Source organism: Mustela erminea, chromosome 4, assembly GCF_009829155.1.
Source record: "Mustela erminea isolate mMusErm1 chromosome 4, mMusErm1.Pri, whole genome shotgun sequence".
Classification (NCBI taxonomy): domain Eukaryota; kingdom Metazoa; phylum Chordata; class Mammalia; order Carnivora; family Mustelidae; genus Mustela; species Mustela erminea.
Genome location: NC_045617.1, coordinates 122,142,315 through 122,161,862, shown reverse-complemented (window position 1 = coordinate 122,161,862; position 19,548 = coordinate 122,142,315). Strand labels below are relative to the sequence as shown.

General features: G+C 54.0%; 3 protein-coding genes across 20 annotated transcripts; 1 reads left to right on the top strand and 2 right to left on the bottom strand.

Moving 5' to 3' along the window:
* Positions 1–237: 237 nt before the first annotated feature.
* BAG6 (BAG cochaperone 6) lies at positions 238–11,324 on the bottom strand. Of its 18 annotated transcripts, none has more exons than XM_032340888.1 (26): positions 11,054–11,324; positions 10,265–10,394; positions 9,035–9,152; positions 8,736–8,932; positions 8,448–8,501; positions 8,210–8,284; positions 7,346–7,584; positions 6,688–6,817; positions 6,016–6,213; positions 5,562–5,814; positions 5,142–5,246; positions 4,923–5,030; positions 4,688–4,800; positions 4,496–4,583; positions 4,010–4,293; positions 3,320–3,611; positions 2,993–3,162; positions 2,756–2,809; positions 2,523–2,625; positions 2,303–2,427; positions 1,982–2,128; positions 1,825–1,884; positions 1,572–1,718; positions 1,385–1,492; positions 714–860; positions 238–424 (listed from the first exon to the last, which is right to left on the bottom strand). In XM_032340888.1, the coding sequence occupies exons 2-26, from the start codon at positions 10,379–10,381 to the stop codon at positions 329–331; spliced, it is 3,528 nt and encodes a 1,175-aa protein (XP_032196779.1). In that variant the 5' UTR covers positions 10,382–10,394; positions 11,054–11,324; the 3' UTR covers positions 238–328. The 18 variants fall into 18 exon arrangements, with proteins under 18 accessions (XP_032196779.1, XP_032196780.1, XP_032196772.1 ...); XM_032340889.1 differs by lacking the exon at positions 11,054–11,324 and adding an exon at positions 10,855–11,046; XM_032340881.1 differs by lacking the exon at positions 11,054–11,324 and adding an exon at positions 10,875–11,046.
* A 1,806-nt stretch (positions 11,325–13,130) lies between these two features.
* APOM (apolipoprotein M) lies at positions 13,131–15,653 on the top strand. The gene is made up of 6 exons (XM_032340901.1): positions 13,131–13,694; positions 14,083–14,237; positions 14,527–14,600; positions 14,701–14,799; positions 14,971–15,069; positions 15,507–15,653. Exons 1-6 carry the CDS (start codon positions 13,581–13,583, stop codon positions 15,530–15,532), a joined length of 567 nt encoding a protein of 188 aa, XP_032196792.1. The 5' UTR covers positions 13,131–13,580; the 3' UTR covers positions 15,533–15,653.
* Positions 15,654–15,771: 118 nt separating this feature from the next.
* Positions 15,772–18,306, bottom strand: C4H6orf47 (chromosome 4 C6orf47 homolog). Its single transcript, XM_032340900.1, has one exon. It carries the CDS (start codon positions 17,425–17,427, stop codon positions 16,564–16,566), a length of 864 nt encoding a protein of 287 aa, XP_032196791.1. The 5' UTR covers positions 17,428–18,306; the 3' UTR covers positions 15,772–16,563.
* Between the last annotated feature and the right edge of the window lie 1,242 nt (positions 18,307–19,548).

Here is a 19,548-nt window from a genome sequence, read left to right as displayed (position 1 = left end):
CCTAGAAACAGGTTTTGCCCATTTCTGAACTTTCATTTACATGTAAGATGCTTGTGTGTGCTTGCCGTCACCAGGCTTCATTTCAGCATTGTGCCACATGAATAGTAAAATGCAGTGCACGGCTGCTTGCCAGGAAGGTTAAAAGCTGTCTTCTATTGCTGGATTCCTAGAGACTAGGAATTTTAAACAAGCTCAAGGAAAACAAAGTAGTTAAGAAAGACAACTTAGAGACAAAAGAGCCAGGAAAATCTGACTTTTATTTCTTAAATACTGTGAAGGAAGATGGGGGAAATGGTCCCCTGGTGAGGGAGGGCCATAGGGCAAAGAGCTAGGGATCATCAGCAAAGGCCCGGTGGGCATTAGGGAAGCGCTGGGGACTGTAGTTGGGGTCTTCCTGCAGTCGCTTTTGTATATCAGCCCGGAGCTAGAGAGAGAGAGCAAGCAGGTTGGAGAGGCACCAGCCAACGCCCTAGGATCCCAGCAAGCACGCAAGGCCATCCCTTAGGAGCTAGCATTTCCCACCAGCCACACTGTGGGGAGCCCGATAATGGCATCACTGAGCCTTCCCGGATGCCACTAGGGAGAATCTCTTTAGAAAACACCACGTTGTAGCCCCAAACTGACCAGTGAGTCTCTGGAGGGATCAGAGAAGAGGGGCCCTAACCCGACCCCTCCCGCTAGACCATCCCTATTCTGCTTCAAGGTGGGGGCACCTGCTGCCTGTAGCTCTCCTGAACCTCTGGTGCCTCCAGGTCCCGGCTCAGGCTCTCAGGGCTCGTCAGGGGCCGAGCTCCGGCTGCCTTAGCTGCCCGGCTCACGGCCTCTGAGAGAAGCAGCTGGGGGCCCTCACCCTGCATCGTCTGGGGGACAGGGGATCGGGAGGGAAAAGAGGATCAACGTCAGATCCAGTGCCACCGCCCAGCTCACCCTTTCCAGGAGCCAACCACTGAGTTTCTAGGCTAGAGGAGAGAAGGGAACTGGCCCGTGGGTGATTCTGACCGAAGCAATGCCTTCCTAGTTTTATCTGGCTCTGGCCGAGAGCGCACTGCATGCGCTGGACTTGCTCTTCAAAACACGAGGGGCAGGATGAGTCGAGCCATCCAACACTCAGAGCTAGTAAGTTCACGAAAGGAAGCCCACCTTGAGGGAACAGGCCCCAGCCACACGGGGGTCAGGTGGCCGGAGGAGGACAGCACTACTGGCATGCGCTAGTGTGAGGTGTGCCGCCGCCACTGTGAGCAAGTCAAGTTCCAGGAAGGCTTCCTCGTCCACTTAGCAATAGGACAAGAATAGGAAGAATTCCTTCCAGCTCTAACTAGTTTGATTCTGAACACGACAGGGAAACTGGGATAGAGAGAGATCCTCAGCGAAGAGGTAGACCAACCTTACGCCTCTTGGCAGGCATACCACTGAGGTAGGCATCGCTCAGGGGGGGTTGCGGCTTCACCTTCCGCTGGCTCTGAATGTCCTGCTGGATAATCGGAACCCACTCCTGGGGAGGGAGAAGATAATGAGGAACTGGCACAACTTCTGCCTGCCCTTGGCCTCCCAGCTCACCTCCTGACACTTACTGGGGGGACTGCAGCTGCCCAAGGCTCTGTCTCAGCTGAAGCTCCATCCTGCTCGTCACGGGAGCCGCCACCCTCAGGAGCAGGAGGTGGCCCTCGGGACATGGCCTCTTCTGCCGTAGTGCCCGGGGCCGGGGAAGCATTCTCCCGCTGCGGTTCAGCAGGAAGATGCAGGCTTCAGCATCCCTAGCCTCCAGCCCTTCCATCTGAAGCCCTCCGCTCCCCATTATCTGGCCCCTTGACCTCTCCCTGTTACCTGAGGCTCAGGGGAAGTTCTTTCTGATCCCTGAACTTCCATTGGCTCCTCAGGAAGGGGCTATGAAATTGGGCAGAGAAGGAGAACACGAAAGGCTCTCTCAGGCTTCTCTAGTTCACTCAAGTCCCCTGACCCCATAGCCCATCGGGGCCCTTACCTGGGGGGGATCACCGACCCTGCGAACGTATCTGAGGATGGCATCAGGGCCCACGGGCATGTGCTCCAGAACCACCTGAAGCCTCAGTCCCATCATAGTGGTCAGCCAGCTCACCAAGGATGGGTTCACCCCACGAGACATGCGACGCTGAGGGCAGAAAGCAGCCTTGGAACACAACATCTTCAACCCACTTTTGAAAGGCATCAAAGAGTAAAGGATGACAGTTCGGAGAAAAAAACAAAACAAGAACTGCAGGATAGCAGAAAGAATAGAACTCTAAAAAAGTAAAAGGCTGGAAATGGGGGGCTGGGCAGTGCTTACAATTCGGCCATTGATGACTGCAGCCAGTTCCATCTGCTGTCCCCCCAAGCAGTGCAGGTTGAGGGCCAGGCATTCAAACAGGCCCTGGTTACACAGCTCCAGCAAACGGGCCCCAAATCCACTGTCTGTGGGCAAGATGCGAGGAGGGGACGCTGGCACCTGGCAGCCCTTGTGCCTCTGACACCCCTGATGTCCACGACCCCGCATGCCTGCCCCTGACCTGTGCAGTGCAGCACATGAGCGGCAATGCTGTTGAACTGCTCTTGGAGAAACTCCAGGTTTGTCCGGATGATGTCCACACCAGGCTGAACCTGCACCAGAGACTGAGAAACGAGACACACAAAGACAGCCCATTTCAGGAACCCTGCAAAACTAGGGATATCAAGGAGGCAGGAGGAACAGCAGCTACCCTGACAACACCTGGAGACAAGGGGATGGAGAAGGGCTACTCACAAAACTCTCCCGCACATATTCTTCCAGCCCCGTGATCAACGTGTGGGTTGCCGTCTGTGCGAGAAACAGCGCAAGTTTAGAGCCAAGCTCCAGACCTCAAGACACTGCCCTCCCCTCCACCTCTAGGAAGTCCAGGGCTTGGGCTGGAGCAATCGCTGCTTTAGGGGATAAACAGTCAGAAAAAGGAATGGAAGCTGAGCAAGAGCTAGAGCTCCAGGGCGGAGGGTCTTCATTTACCCGTATGTTACCAGGCGTGGGCTCTTGGCCACCCAAGTAGTGCTGGTGGAAAAAGGATCGCAGCTGGGGCTGAAGCCGCTGCAGTGGCTGGAAATGGCCATGAAGAAGCATCACCACATCCACCATGGAAAAGTTCTGGCACAGAAGAGAGAGCAGGGCCCCAAAGAATCCTGGGAACAGGAGCCAAAGTCAGCAGTGGCCTTTACCACCTGGCCTGCCCACCCACCGCCAGCCTGTCAGCCTCATCCCACCTCAGCCACACCCCTCGATAGAGGCCGTCGACCTGCCCCTCCCTGGAGAAGGCCAAGGCACCCCCAGCTTGCTCACCGAGGGCCCCATCAGCCCCAGGCTCGAAGATGTTGCTGGATCCACTAAGGCGCTGTATGAAAGCGGCGATACTCTCACTGCTGCCAGCCCGGGCCCCCAGGGAGCCCAGCAGGGAGTTCAGAACACCCTGCACCACGGAGGTAAAAAACTCCGGTGAAAGGCTCTCAAGACCCAGGCCTCCAGGACTCCCTGCGCCACCAGAAGGGGACCCCGGTGGGGGCATGTTCTGCTGCTCGGGGGCCGGGGGTGGGGGCGGGGGTGGTGGAGGGGGCGGAGGCGCCGTCTGTGTTGCCTGGCAGACAGAGGAGGAACACACAACAGAAGACAAGGTGAGAAATGGGAACAAGGCACCAGTAAGGCACACACCAAAAGGAGCCTGGAAGATGGAGAGCTCCGCTCTGGTCTTTTCTCCCGGAAGCAGAACAAGCACGTGTGGTCAGGTGGCAGACGCAGGCGGAGTGCTAGCCCCTCTCCCGCTGAACGGGTTAGGTACGAAAGCAGCCTTCACAGCCCTGTCTTCCTCTTCCAAATGGGGGGCAGGGATCAGAGTCAAGGAAGTCCCAGGGCTCCCTCCCACCGACAGGCCCCCAGAGGCGGGAGCCCAGCAGCAATATCATAGCAACAAGATGCCAGTGCCTAGCTGGGCTCAGGGAAAGGGAGGGTAAGCCAAAGAGCAAGCCAGCCACTCACCTGCAGAAAGTCAGTCATGCCCTGAAGAAAGGCGGGGACGCCAGGCATCGCCACAGTGATGGTGGGAGAAGCCATGCCAGGCCCTCCGGCCCCAGGCCCCGCCGGCCCCAGCAGGTTCCCCAGGAGCTGAGAGAACTGCAGGTCGGCCGCAGAGGGCTGAGGGGGTGGAGGCTGGGCGGGCCCCCCAGGAGCAGGGCCGGCTGTGGTAGCGGTGTTGGTGGTGCCGGCACTAGCTGAAGCAGTGGCAGGGGCCGGAGGCGGAGCCATTCCTGGAGTCCCCTGAGCTAGAGAGACCAAAAGAGAAAAGCTAAACTCTAAGGAAAAACAAAGACACCACAGCACTGCTATTCCAGTCTCCCCAGCACAAAAGCAAAGACAGGACCTATGCAGAGATCAGGGAAGCACCCATGAGACCAGGAGAGGAGCACCAGCCTCCAGAGCTGTGGCCATCCCTTCACTGGGGGGCGGGGAAGAACAAGGACTCACCCACGAGAACAGGCTGCATCAGAAGCTGCCCCACAAGTCCGCTCACCATCTGGGCCAAAGAGGCATTTGTACCCAGCCCGGCGCCCTGCTGAACAGAGAGAGAGGAGGCTTTCAGTCCTGCCCTATCCATTCCCCACCAGAGGATTCTCTCCCCAGACTCTCCCTCACCAGAACTCCTGCACCCTTACTCACTAGAGTACCCGAGACAGGGGGCCCCCCAGGATGGGAAGGCCGAGCCTGTGGAGGGGTGGGCCGGGCGATCACCACCCGGGTCGGAGCTGTCGGAAAGCCTGGCACCTGCTGTCCTATGGGTGGCAGAGGGGAGAGACCAAAGAGGGCTGAGGGCTGGGCCCTGGCCCGCCAGCCAGCAGCACCCACCACCGTGGACCGTGCCCCACCTCCCAAGCTTCCCCTTCCGGGTCATTACCTGCGGCCGCGGAGGCAACAGCTGCCACCATGGCCTGATGAGTGATCTGGTGGGCGACGGCGTGCATGAACTCAGGGGGCAGGGAGGGCAGCTGGATGAGGGTGGAGCCTGGGGGGCGGGTCTGATGTAACCTTGAACCTGGACCCCCTTCAACCCACCCACTAGGCCCTACCCCTTCTCTACCCAGAGCTCAGCCTGCTCTGATGCCCTTACTCTTACCCAGGGTCTGGCCATGACCAGGGGGTCCTAGGGGGCCAGTGGGAGCACTCGGAACTCCACCGGGCTGTGTGCCAGAATCTGGGCAGGGAGACAGAGAGAGTGGCCCTGAGACAGGTGGGGCCGAGGCCTAACTGTACCCTCCTGAGATCAGCATCTTTCAGGCCCCATCCCCTCCACCAGAAAGCCTGCCTTTCCCTCCATCTGGACAGGGAGGAGGCACTCCCTTCACCACGCACACAAATCTGCAAGGACTTGTCCCTCCCCCCCACACGAGCGGACTAAAGCTTCTGCCCCATTCCTCTGCTCCAGCAGCCGGCCGAGGCCTCTCCTGTCCACATCCTCGCTCCCTCACACCTCCGTGCCAACCCATGTCCCGTGTTGCGTACAGCTCTGCTCTACCAATGACCGGCCCTAACTCACCTTGGATGTTCATGTGCATCATGACCACGGGTTCCACGCTCTGGTGGGAAATCCGAATGACCCTTGGGTGGCTGGTGGTCGGTGGGGGAGCTGGCCCTGGCGGGGGAACCCCCTCGGTTGAGGACTCAACAGTGGTAGAAGTGGGAGCCAGGGACGAGGCCTGCCCAGGACCAGTCGGAGCTGCCTCCGCACTGGCAGCCGGGGGGGGCCGAGTCCCATTCCCCGTCATGGTCACAGTGGTTCCCACGTTGATCTAGAGGAGATGGATAAGGCAGGAGTGAGGAAAACAAGAGCCTAACCAAGGGCACCTGAGACAGACTTCTCCAACCTCTCCATTTTCCATCCCTTTATATTTCCAAAGTCCCTACCCCTGTCACTTCAAGCCTGATAGCTACTCTGGGTCGTTCCACCAATAGCCGTGCATTGTCCATCCCTCCAGTCTCACCCAACCCACCTGAATGGGGATGGCTGCCTGCTGGAGCACCATGGGAGTGGTGTAGTGCGACATGGGCCGGACCACGTGCAGGTGTCGCGGGGGTGCACAGGCCAGATTGCAGCGCAGGTCCGACAGCGCCACGAAGGTGTTGCCCAGCAGCCGCAGGCTCTCCCCCACCAAGTTAATCAAGCGCTGATCCTCTTCACGCCCCTCTTGCTGTTCCCAGGGGCCAAAGCACAAAAGGAAAATGTATTAGGCTGAAATGAACCTCAGTAACAAAAGCAGTAACACCCTTGAAGAACACCATGCTCTCTACACCTTTGTGCACAGCCTGGGAAGATTCTGGGTAGGCCCAGTCTCAGCAAATAATTTCTATTTCACATACATAAAAAAAGTTTCCTAGATGATCAGCACATCATCACCTACTCCTCTTCCTCACTCTACATAAGCTTCCTAACTCCCTCTACATGCGCTTCCTGAGTAACTCACTCAAAAAACTGAGAAATAAAAACATCAGACATCCCCAAGATTATCACCTTCCCTAAAAGGGAAAAAAGGTCACTTCCTTCCCTGTCAACAAAAAAAACCGTTTTGTTGCAGACAATGTCATTTTTAGGGGGAAAGGGTTATCTGCATTTCAGCCCGTTCCACATGGGACACAATGGGGGTGAGGGGGCAGGTGGTGCTCACGTTGTTGTTGTAGTCCGTGGTGGCAGCAGTGCCCAGAACCTCGTAGTAGCGCTGCAGGAAGGGCTGAAGGCGGCTCTCCAGCCGCTGGAGCTCCTGGAGCACTTCAACATACTCCGCTGGGGAAGGATGGCTGTGGGCGAACCCGAGAGAGCGAGCTAAGGCTTTCCTCGGATCCCCAGCCTCCCAACTGACCTAGACTACGCTGCCCTCTCTCTCCGCAGCCTCCCACACCCCTGGCTCAATCACTTCCAGGACCAGCAGAACATCCACCCTATACCTGCACCCACGGTGAGACAAGGAGAAGAAAATAATTGCTTCTGCCTTCCCCACCACATGACCCCATCCCTATGATGGCAACGAACAAACTCTGAAGGAAGAAACACCGCCTGTGTGAACTCAGAGAAGAGAGTCTTGATTGGGCTCAGGAACCACCACCTAGATTCCCTTGCCCCAAGGATAGCAGTGCTTCTGGCTCAAATGCCAGCCCCAACCCCACTCAGGTGATCCAGAGCCTCTCTCTGCCCCTCTATGTTAACCCTACAGATAACACTGCCCGGCGGTACCCCCCCCTTCTCCGATCGGACCAGACCCTTCCCGGCTCTCATCCTTCACTGAGGACCCCCCACCCCCCTCCAAAGGGTGCCTTCAGGGTTCTCACTTGGGTGCATTTGTCTCTGGGGCAGGCGTTGGGCCCACAGGGGCTGGGCCAGAAGGGGTGAGTTCTGGGCTCTGGGCTGGGGCACGCTCCTCCACTTCTTCCGCCTCCATGGGCTCCCGAGGAGGCACTTCACTTTCAACTGGTTCTGATGTTTGAGAGCTCAAGGCTCCAGGCTCCGGGGCCACAGTTGGCGTCTGTGAGGGTGGCTGACTATGCTGTGCTTGGGGTCCCCCTCGACACTGAAGGGGAGAGATTCAGGATATCAAAGGCAGAATGAGACTGCTGCAGTTACTCAGTCAACAGAGAACAAATTGCAGAAGGAGCTCTAACTAGGCTCCCTGAAAGCAGGGCTTTGCACCGGTCTCTTTGACCCTCCAGCAACCAGCACAAAACTTAACAAGACGCATAATAAATAAACTATAATACTTGAGAATTACTAACAGAAAAGAGAAATGATGGTTCCCTAAACCTCCATGAGGAGAATTTAAAAAAAAAAAATCACATGCTACAGTCACTCACAACACAAACTAATGAAACTGGGACATCTCAGCATCAAATATATTAATTAAAAAACTAAAAAAGCATGAACTATTTTCTGTAATTGGAAAAAGATGCCACAAGAGTTATCTACTAAGTCTGCAACACACTTTCCAAATACCAGGCACCCAAAGGTTTGGCAGGAACAAGATAGCCCAACAAAGATACTTTTTCTGCCCCCAAAGAGTGAAGACTGCAGAGGAGAGACCAGATTAGGCAGGAAGAATCCAGCTGATCTGGCCAGTCACGCCTTCGCTGCCAGGCAGACACAGAACGGTAAGAGAGAATGAAGAGACAGACCAACCCTAGCCAGCCTTGCCCACTGACCTCCATCCGGGATAGTAAGGTCTGTATATCCCTGATCATATGCTGAGCCATCACCAGCCGTACTCGGGGCTCACTCTATACAGTAAGAAAAATAAAATGAGGGAACGTCTGAGATAGAGGCATGAACTCTACCACCCACTGAACCAGGACCCAGCCAGCTCCTCAGCCAGGTCCTCCCCCAACCTTATGGCCTCCTTCTCCCAGATCCCCTTCCCTGACCCTCCCAGGCCCGTGATACCTGAATCGGGGCCTGTTCCATGTTGATGTGAACATCCACAGCAGAGCCGTCACTCTGGGAAAAGGGTAAGGGAAGTTGCTCTGGGAGAAGCCAAATACTAAGGCCCCCACACCTCCAACTTATTCTTTGGAGCCCCACCCTTTTTCTCAAAGACTGAGGCCATATCAGACCTCAGGAACCTGGAAACCCAATCTAAACACCGAGACTCCTATCTTATGAGCTCTCTGCTATTACCACACCAAACCGCCCTTCCCCACAAAAACTGGTCTAAGTGGAACACAAGCTTACAGGAAGGTTGAAGGTTCCAACCATGACATAGCTGTTGGCATTCCGGTCATGAACAGAGGCCCCAGGCCCCCGAGTACCAGGTGGGGGTCCTCCACCATGGGTGGCTGAGGCAGGACCTATCCCAGAAGATGCCCCAGAAGGGAGCTGAGTCTGGGGAGGAGCCCGTTCCACGAGGTGAATAACCTTTCCCCCAACATCTGCAGGAAAAAAAAGATACACACCAAGGCATTATACGATCAGGTAAGCCCAAAGCCTCAGCCGATCCCTCAACCTCTGAACTGCCTTCCCCAAACTCTTACTATATTCCTGGAGCTTCTTATCATCCTGCAGAACTCGTCCCTGATAAATGAGCCGTTGTTTCTCAGACGGAATGCTGACAGAGGCAGCGATGTGCTCTTTAAACTCCTTTACATTCATCTACAAGGGAAAGACACCAAAAACCATCAGTGAATGTAGGAAAATGGAAAGGACAGAGGGGACAACTGACTTTTGGGAGTGAGGGGTAAAAACCACTCAATCATAACATCACTACCCATTTATCTTGATTGTGAGGTAATTATTGTGCAAAGCCCCAAACTAAGAAATGTTAACACCTGTCAAAACAGACAATAAACGTTAAAAACTTCAGGTTATGTGCCCACAAGAAAATTATGTGGCTGAGAAACAGAAAAGCTAACTGACATTCCCTTCTCTCCCTGGCTCCCAAAGGAATGTGTGTCTACAGATACCAGTGACCCTCCCCAAACACAAAATGATTCAACTCTGCAATCTCAAAAAGAAATGCAATGACAAGGAAGGGGAGAGCAAAAAAATCAAGTTATGGAAGGAAGACTCAACCGAGCAAAAAGAGAATAAACACTTTCCTAACTGGACAAGTGAGTCTTCAGAAAGTATCAGACTGTTTATATACAACTAATAACAAAAGCCCAAACGGTTTTTTTTGGTATACATTTTAAAAGCTATGGACCAACCCCTCAAGATTTTGTCTCCAAGTATCATAGGAATTAATGGCAAAAACAGCTTTTAATGTCTCTGGCATTAGAATCAAAAGATTCAAATTATGCTACAGATACTAGTAATTCCACTCAACAGTCTGTTAGGGATCTACCTGAGCTATGGGCTCTGATTTCTAGCCTTTAAAAACACAATACAGACCTGACCGATTTTTGTTTTTAAGACTTGAATTTTGGATCTCTGTTCTGTTTCCCTTCCCAAAGGCAGGAGCTATGTCTGTCCCTTTGGGCTGGGGTTCACTCATGCTGATGGCATATAGATTCCTCCTTCCTCCGTATTTCCCTCTGTGCTGAGTTCTATCAAGGTGGAAAAAGGCAGAACAAAATCTGCCTCATTCAACAGAAGCCATACCTTCTCACTCAACAAAAAACACCAGAAATTGTCCTGTCTAAGGTATGAACAAAGAAACCAATGAAAGAAGATTCAAGGACCAAAAAATCATGCTCTTCTCTCAGGATAAGAGGCCTGTAAGAGGAAGAGTTAATGGGTGTCTTCCAGAAGTGCTGGGGTCTCACCTGGGCCCCCACAATAAAGGTCCGAGTCTGAGAGTCCAAGGTCTTCACCAGCACCTCCAGGCTGTCAGGTTCCTCCATACTAGTAGTAGTGGTACTGGTACTATCACTGGGCTCCATGGCCGACAGCTCCCTAAGGAAGAATAGAGGGAGGGAGGCCTGCTGTCGCCCGAAGCAGATTTTATACACCCGGAAGCCTCCCCGGTCTGAGTCTCCGCCCTAATACCTAAAGAGTTTCTCCCACACAAGCACACACACTCACACCCGCCCCCATCCCCCTTCTGATTCCGGGGCACGGGGAGAGAAACACAAAGGGCAGGAGACCGACGGCACAGGGAGCTGGAGGACGGGAAGATGGGAGGGGCTCCACGATGCCAATCACAATAAGGGAGGGCCAGTCAGGCTAGAGAGCCGGGAAGGTAGGAAACAGGAGACCAGTGTCATCAACAGTCGCGATACCACAAAGGCCTCAAAGGTCGGCAAACCCTGGGGAGCACACGAGAGCGGGGGATCGCGCCAGAGTCTGCGGAGACAGTGGTTTCGCGCACGCGCGCCACGCCACGCCCATCGAACCCCCCTAAGTCACGACAGACCCGAGATGACGGACACTCACGGGGGGCCAGACTGGCTAGCTGCCCCCCTCTTCCGCCTTCCCCCGATGTTCCAGCAGAGCGGCGCAACCAACACACACCAAACACACACCAGACACACAGACATACACATACAAACACACACACCCCACCACTACCAACACCACCACCCCGGGCTCCGCCCCCGAGTTCCCCACGGTACCGTCACTTCCGGTCTCCCCCAACTTGCCACCGATGGCCACTTCCGTTTCCCCGATAGTATTTGGGGATCGCTAGGCGGTACTTCCGGCTCCCCCCAGGTCCCCAAGCTTAACTTTTGTGGGGCACGATGAGGAAGTTCACGGCCCCAAATAGTGAATTCCTTGGGGCAAGACGGGCCGGGGCCGGCCTGGATGGGAGGGAGCCGAGCACCCCAAGGAGCCGCCACCACCGTCGCCCGGGGGACCGTACTGCGCCTGCGTCCGTCGCAGTACGCATGCGTACACTCTTAGGCACCGCCCTACTCCCCCCCCCCGCCCGCTAACGCTGTTCATTTTTTCTGTGCACGCGCTTGTGCCTTGGGAGGTTGGGGTGGCTACTATAAATGCCTGAAAGTAATTACCAGATGAGATGCTATTCTTCGAGAGGCTTTGGACAGTTGTGTGCCTCTTGGGAGTTTGGGGACTGGAGATTGTGCCTCGTGAATCTATGTTAAAGTCTTGGCTAGCAGACAATTTGAGGCGGCACTGTGCTGGCCTCCTAAAATTCTGTCATCTCACTCCGGCCATCGCGGCGCTACTCCTTCGGCGCCTCCGGAAGTCATCGTTTCTTTAGGCGGTTGGAGGTGGCTCGCGTGCGATCGCGTCGTTGGGGCAGACCTCGGTGCTGCCCGCTGGGCGTTCGGCGGGTTGGGCGCCATATTCCTCGCCGGCGGTATGCAGCCGGGAGGACACGCCATGTTTTGGAGCACTGAGGATTTACTGCTTTTCAGGACTTTCGTCAGAAAGGGCGCCTCCAAGTTTGGGAATTGGGAGCGAGTGGAGTCAGACTGCAAGCCAAGGACCGAAAGCCAAGACTCCGATCCTGGGATATTGAAGGGGCCGTCGAAGGGCTGGCGCAGACTGCGATCGATGGGCAGACTTGGCAGTCGGCACCCCACCCCCGCCCTCGGGCATGGCCCCTGGCCCCGCGGCGTTTCGACTTAGGCCGCGTTGCTGCCGGCCTGGCTGCCCCCGGTGTCCACAGCCTTTCTGGAATTCGTAGTTTCTACCCAGGTCCCAGTACTGTTTCAGTTAAGTGTTCTAATAAACACCTGTTCAGCGAGCACTTGGTGTGTGCCAGCCAATTTGCTCAGGATTTTTTGTATTGTCCCACTTAAAAGCCTTTCAACGCCTGAGATAGTTACTACAACTTACAGGGGGGCACACTTAGGTGAATGTAAGTGGCAGAACTGACAAGTCCAGGCTTACCAGACCGTACGTCAAGCACTTCTACTTTACTGCCCCAATAAATTGTTGTATTTTATATATATTTGCTTCTTATTATAAAAAGTGGCAAACACTACCTCCAAATGTTATAATGGGCTCTCATATACCCATCGCCCAGTTGATTATTTTCAACTAAATCGCAAGCCCACAGCAAGCCTCACCTCAGAAATTTTTTGGCATTGTGTGGTTTATACATAACCTATTGAGGAAGCCCCATCTTTTATGGCATTAATTGGTCCACCCACTTGGTACTATCCAATGAGTGCCTCTTGACAATTCTTTCCATACTATTATTTGAGAACCTATAGCCCACCAGAAACTGTAATAGGTGCCTTTACAAACATTAATTATAGCGAATATTTACTTTGGAATTAACCATGTGCAGGCCTTTGCTAAGGGCTTTACATGCATTATCTCTTTTAATCCTATGAGACTGATGATTTGGTCATCTTACAAGTGAAAAAAGAAAAAAAACAGGCATAGAGATTAATAAAATTGTCCAAGATCTAACAAATAGTGGAGTTAGGGTTTGCACCCATTCTGTCTAACACCAATATCTATCCTCTTAATCCTTATGTGACGTAGCCTCTTCCTTCTAGTAATAAATGTTGCGTGAAGGAGCTTGCATTAGTGAACTTTTCTCAGGGGTGTACATACTGTTCCCCTAATTACAAACTTCAGAGAGAAGGCCTCCCATCCACCAGGTCCCAACACCTGGTTCATACCTGTTCTAAAAAAAACTTACCACGCTGTGTACTGCAATGATTTGTTTCGTTTACACAGCTAGTATTTTTTTTCTGGTCTCAAGGCCAGGAACTATGTCATTCATTTTTGTGTCTCTAGGGCTTAGCTGGGCAAACAGCTGGGACTCACAACAGTTTGCTAGGTGAATGAATGAAAGAATCAGTTCACCTCTCTTCAGTGCTATACAACAGAACAAATATCTAGCTCAGATACTGGCTGAAAGACCACAGGCTTCTACCTAGAGGACTCAGCTCTCATAATTCCTGAGACACCCTGGACATGCCAGGGTATATTATGGAGTGTGATGGCATCTAGAAGAGGGGGAGGAAGGCCCAACACTGTGGGTAATCCAGACTTGGGCTGGAAAACAAGGTTGAAGTTACTCATTAGCAGGTGAAAGGGTCAAGGGTCAAGGCAAGGGGGCTGGAAGCAGAGTGGACTGAATAACTAGCAGGGGGAGAGAGAGCAGTTAAGGCACGGGCCACTTCACGAAGAGCACCAGCTCCCTCCTGCCTGAAGATGTTCCACCAAATATGGGCAGCTCTGCTCTACCTCTGTGGTATTCTCCTTAACTCCATCTACCAGTGCCCTGAGTACAGTCGACTGACAACTCAGGGAGTGGATGGGAAAGAGGTATGGACTGAGAATGGGGGAAGCCGATGGTGGGGCTCTGAGGGACTTGGGTGGGTTGCCTTGGATGACCAGAACCACGCTGAGAAAGGAAGGGAGAAAGGGTGTATCACAATAACGAATGTGAGAACAAGTTAATATATATATATATTAGTACTGTGGCCATCAATGTGGAGACATGGTAGAATTGGGAGGTGGGTGGTTACTCAGGGGCCACAAAGGAAAAGTCACTTAATGACTTCCTGTCATAACCCAACACCTCGCTGGGAAAAAGCAGCTGCCACTCCACTGCTAAGTCCTGCCGTCTTAAGAGTGATGATGAAGAGGTTGAAGCCCTGTAGTGGCCCTGTAGTGGGGACCCACCCTCTACTGATCCCCTCGTTCTCTGCAGTTCCCAGAACCACACCTGGGCAGGTGGTACTTTATCGCAGGGGCAGCTCCCACCAAGGAGGAGTTGGTGACTTTTGACGCTGTGGACAACATTGTCTTCAACATGGCTACAGGCTCTGCCCCCATGAAGCTCCAGCTTCGCGCTACCATCCGCATGTGAGTGGCGAGGAGTCAGAGGCACCAGGAGTGGCAGTCTCTGCCCAGAAAATGAGGACCCACCCACAAAGAGCTAGGTTCTTTGGGATAGCCACTATTTTTGGCCCACTGAGTTCAACAGTTCTCTTAGTTTCCCTCTGAAGAGAGATGGGCCTAACCAACTGTCCCTTGGTAGCCTGAAACCCAAGGGGACCCAGACTTCAAAGAGAAATAAGATGGAATAAAGAGAGGCTGGTACTGTGTGGCTGGGGTGTCACTCAGTCTTTCGTCCTTGCCACCATTTCTGCAGGAAAAATGGACTCTGTGTGCCCCGGAAATGGATCTACCACCTGACTGAGGAGAGCACAGATCTTAGAACTGAAGGTTGGTTCTCTCCAGCCCTCACCCTCCCCAAGTCCCCTGGGCTTGCTTGTTTTTGCCTCTCTGTCCTCACACTCTCCACCAACCCCCACCCCCACAACAGGCCGCCCTGACATGAAGACCAAGCTCTTCTCCAGCTCATGCCCTGGTGGAATCATGCTGAAAGAGTCGGGCCAGGGTTACCAGCGCTTCCTCCTCTACAGTGAGTGGGGATGCCAGGCAGGAAGGGTTAGAGAGAAACAACGGGAGGGCAGGAGAGCCTCTCACTCTGGGCCCTATGATATCATCCCAGGAGGGGCTGGGTGCCGTCCTTACCAGGGAGGTACTGAGAATCTGGGACTTTGATGGGCCTGGCCCTGCCCTGCTCTTCCAGATCGCTCACCACACCCTCCTGAGAAGTGTGTGAAGGAATTCCAGTCCCTGACCTCCTGCCTGGACTTCAAGGCCTTCTTAGAGACTCCCAGGAATCAAGGTGAGGGGGTAAAGTCCCACAGAAGAGGACTAGGACTCACCAAGTCTTCTGCAGGTGCCGGATGAAAGGGACTCAAGTGATGTCACTGGAGGACATGGTCAAAGGCTGACATCATTAGAGTGGCTGTGCTGACACATCCATTTGTGTCATAGGCTGTGATGGCACCAGAAGGATGTGGCCAAGAGCTGTGGTGTTGGTGTCACCTGAGGGAGCCAGGATGTGCTCTGGGCTACTCAAAAGAGAGGTTTCTTGAGTTTCCGGTGGATAAAAGGGGCAGGGGTTGAGACACATAGGGGAAAGGGCTTCATGAAGGGACCCCTTCTTTGATACGGGGAAAAGCAGGAACGCATTCTCTTCCACCCCATTACCACCAACCTTGCTTTTCTCCCTGGAGTTCCTTCCTTTCCATCCTCTTCTTTTCTCCCTCCTCCCACCAGAGGCCTGCGAGCTGTCCAGTAACTGACCTGTGGCTTCATCTGTGCCCCAGATGGATATGATGGGAGCTGCAATTGTGCTGTGGGGAGGAGAAGCTGGAGACTCCCAGCTCCCTTTCAAGAGTAATAAAGATGATTTTTCAATCCTCATCTCAGTTTGGGCTTGTCTCCGGAAAGCAATCCCCCCATCTCCATTTCAGTACTCCCCCTGGACCTTCTACCACCTAAACCCCCAGCGGGACGGCGTCAGGAAGGACACTAAGTGATGGTAACTCTCTTTGTAGTGGTATATTTAGGATTTGGTGTGATTACAGTTGTTTATTGCTGAGTGTGCAAACCCCTAACCTGAGTGAGAACTCTAAGCTCCAGGGCTTCCCCATACTGCCTGTCTGAGCTGCCAACCCCTCTGAATTGGCCCTCCTGCCAATACTACCTGCACCATCCCCACTCCCCCTGGCTCCTGGGACCACCCAGATCCTTCCTGCAGGCCCCTGTCACTGTTGGCTCCTATCCACACCCCTTAATCCACCCACCTCACAGTCCCATTCTTCCTTAGGTGGCTCAGATCCTAGGATCCAAGGGCTCCCTTCGGTCTCCAACCACCCTCTTACCCTAGTTAGAGGCCTGTCTGTCCTGTCTCTGGTCTCTTCCACCCCTGGGTAGTTTTGAAAGGTAAAGAGGACTCTTTAGTCTTTATTGTTCACCACCACACTTATTTTTTTCTTTTAAAAAGTAAAGGTGGAAAGAAAAAACTGGAAGTGGGAGAAATGTAAAAGCAAAAAGTAACGACAGCTGGTGAATTCAAGGGCAATATCCCCATTGTCCATAAACAAATACCCTAAACAGCTCTACTCTCTCTTATGTATGAAGGGGGGCCACGCCCTCACACTCTGGGGTTTCTTCCCCATCCCTGAGGTCCCTGTGCTTATAATCTGGGTCATGGCCCCCACTTTCCTCCTACAGGCCACACTGTCTTCACTCTTGCTCCCACCCCACTCAGGATGGGGGTACTAGGTCACACCTCATCTTGCAGTCACAGCCCCTTTCCTGGGTCTTCCCTCTATTCCTCACCCTCCCTCTCCAGTTTCTCGCCATCCAAGTCAGTGGCCTCCTCCTCTCCACTGGGCTCCCGGAGGCTGACAGCCAGCACCAGGGCCTGAAGGAGACCAAAGAGGCAGGCAAAGTGCAGGGGGTGAGCAGTAAGTAGGCTCAACACAGCATGGAGCCCATGCAGGGCAGCCAGAAAGGACAGCAGCCCATGCAGCCAGAGGCCCAGCGGTCCACGCAGGCCCAATGCATCCAAAGCTGCCCTCAGAGGCCTTGAGCACAGCCCCAGCAGGGCTGAGGCCAGCAGCTCCAGCAGGTGGAGAGTCAGGTTGGTTGAGATCTGCAGACACTCCTCGGGGCCCCCCAGGTACTGCAAGGGAGCTCCTGCTCCCCTACCTGGATCCCCCCGCAGCCAGCCCAGCAGCTTCTGACGCCGTCCTGGCTTCTCCACTGGGGCTTCTGGCCCAGGGGGGCTTAGTATCCCTTCAGGGGACACTCCAGGTCTGGTGCCACTTGAGCCCACAGGATCCTGGCCCTGTTTGAGAACAGTCCCTCCAGTCCCTGGTCTCCCAGACTCTTGAGTGTTAGAGACAGTCTTGTCCCACTTGAAGGAATCCATTCTGTTGCTTCGCAGTTGCTCATCTTGGACCTCCCTACTTGGTTCTGGAGCAGCCTCAGAGCTCCTCCGTGATCCTGGGTCCTTGGTCTTGAGAGGCCCCACATCTCCCATGGTTTCTGGGGCACTATCCCAGTCACTCCCTGAATTCTCAGAGGAGCTGTCCACTCGTCTGAGTTCTGGGGCAGGCAAGTCGGGCTTCGTTGGTTTCCGGCGGCCCCAAGGGCGAGGTAGCCAGCCACTAAACCGTCGCAGGAACATGGTTGGGATGTGTAGTGAGCCCCCAAATTCTGGAGCTGCTTCCTGGAACTGTTTCTATTCTGTTTGGAACTCAGCCCTCAAGTTTGGGGGCTGAGTGTCTCCTCGGAAGCCAAAGTCTGTTCAAGCTCAGAACAACTGCTGTTTCGTGAGTCCTACTCTGAATTCACAAGTGGCTCCCCCCTTCTCTGGATGTCCTGCGGCCTCAAGTGTGGCAAGTGGCTTGTTCCTTTTCAGTTTTGAGGTAAAGTGGGGAAGCACATCCAAATTCATTCACCACCACCCCAAAACACAAGATTCAGGCCAAGAATCCCCAGGACCTGACAAGGCCTGGGTCACCCCCACGGTGTCCTCCCTGGGTTTCTGGGTTTCCTTTCCTACAGGCAGCACCCCAAGTTTCACTCACCAAGGCCACGCCCCAAGGTGCCCCAGAAACTGGGGAGGCGGTGCTCCATCCAAGAAGGAAGGAAGGTGGCCCTGGGTCTCAGGTGCTCCCAATCTGGAGAGTCCTGAACTGCTGACCTAAGGGAGCTCAAGTAGGCAGTCTCTTACTGGGGGTTAGGAGAGAGGTGTTCAGCAAACTCCTGCCAGCAGCGTTCTTTTCTCGATTTAGAGAGCTAGGAATCCTACAAAGTGGCCCGACAAGTCCCCGAGCACGCAGGTGAGACGCGATCTCCGCAAGGTCAGGCCAGAGATGTCCTGGGAGATTCTCGTCGCGAGGCCAAGCGCGGGCCTGCCTGAGGACCCAGGCGTCCGGGCTCTGCGCGCTGCGACTCCTCCCGGGCCCAGCATCGGGGCCGCGGCCTCAGTAGGCCGCCCGGAGCCGCAGAGCCCGGAAGCAGCTGCACCGGGGCGGGAGGGACAGACGGGGGCGGAGCCCGCAGTTCGCTGGGCGGACCCTACGGATCCACCGCCCTCCGCGCCCCCGCGCCGTTAGTAGCGCCACTGCGCAGGGCGCCAGCTGAGGTCTAGCAGGGTCGGGGCAGCAGTATAAACCTAACAATCTCTCTCCGTCGCCCATACATCCCTGGGTCGCCAGTGCTCCCTTTAGCCTCCTGCTCTTTGGTTCTTCCCTGCACCCTTCAACTCCAACTCCTCCTTTTCATGTCCAAGACTTCGTGAAAGGCTTTTCCAGAAAAGGACACAGCTTCCCTAGGACTTGTGTAGATCTTTCCTGTCCCTCCATGCAGATTTTACTTCCTGGGTCTGACAACAGTGAGCTCTCCTTAGGCCCAGCACCTGGTATGAGCAGCAGAAGGGAAGGGGAGACAAGTGTTGACAAACAGTACATGCTTCCTGCCCTCAGGCGTTTTCACGTTGTAAAATGAAGAACCTTGACTTAAAGTTTACATTTGGGAGACCAAATGTACACTGGGAGGTTTGGGCTCTAGTTCCGCTAACATCATCCTAGAAGCCAGATATTCTTAGGCCCTTCCAGCCCATTGGCTTCTTCCGATAAGACCCTATCTACTCTCATCACCTCCATGAGCTTTCCCAGGCTTCCCCTATCACCATGCATTGTATATTTGGTCACATAGCTGCCTCCTCCTCTAGCTATGAGCCATTAGAAAGTTGGGAATGTCTTACTCCTCTTCTTAGCATATAGTATTTGATCTTGTTTAAAACTGAGTAATTGAGGGGTGCCTGGGTGGCTCAGTGGGTTAAAGCCTCTGCCTTTGGCTCAGGTCATGAACTCAGTATCCTGGGATCGAGCCCCACATCAGGCTCTCTGCTCAGCAGGGAGCCTGCTTCCCCCTCTCTCTGTCTGCCTTTCTGCCTACTTGTGATCTGTCTCTCTCTGTTAAATAAATAAATAAAACATTTAAAAATCAGTAATTGAAAAAATAAAATAAAATAAAAAGTGATTGACTTGGCTGCTTAAGTCAGCAGATGCTTCCTGGGGTAGGCGAGACTGGCATAGAGCTCGGGCAATTCCTGGTTCAGGAGACTGAAAGAATAGGTGGAGCATTCCAGGCAGGGGCTAGGCCCTGGAAATTAACCAGACTGGCAGAGAGGTGACCCGATCATGCCACAAGGAAGGGCTACCCCTTCTGGCTCAAGTGCATGTGGCTCCCAGACTTTAGCTTTCCCACAACAGCTTCCAGAAAAGTGAATAAACACAAA

Bases quoted from the DNA above. Each gene is read 5' to 3' on its own strand.
- C4H6orf47 (XM_032340900.1), bottom strand. From the start codon at position 17,427: ATGTTCCTGCGACGGTTTAGTGGCTGGCTACCTCGCCCTTGGGGCCGC.
- APOM (XM_032340901.1), top strand. From the start codon at position 13,581: ATGTTCCACCAAATATGGGCAGCTCTGCTCTACCTCTGTGGTATTCTC. The intron at 13,695-14,082 runs GTATGGACTGAG...CGTTCTCTGCAG, and splicing joins AGGGAGTGGATGGGAAAGAG to TTCCCAGAACCACACCTGGG. The intron at 14,601-14,700 runs GTTGGTTCTCTC...CCCCCACAACAG, and splicing joins CACAGATCTTAGAACTGAAG to GCCGCCCTGACATGAAGACC.
- BAG6 (XM_032340881.1), bottom strand. From the start codon at position 10,984: ATGTGTATGTCTGTGTGTCTGGTGTGTGTTTGGTGTGTGTTGGTTGCG. The intron at 5,815-6,015 runs GTGGGTTGGGTG...CATCTCCTCTAG, and splicing joins AGGCAGCCATCCCCATTCAG to ATCAACGTGGGAACCACTGT. The intron at 2,129-2,302 runs GTAAGCACTGCC...TTCTGCCCTCAG, and splicing joins CAGTCATCAATGGCCGAATT to CGTCGCATGTCTCGTGGGGT.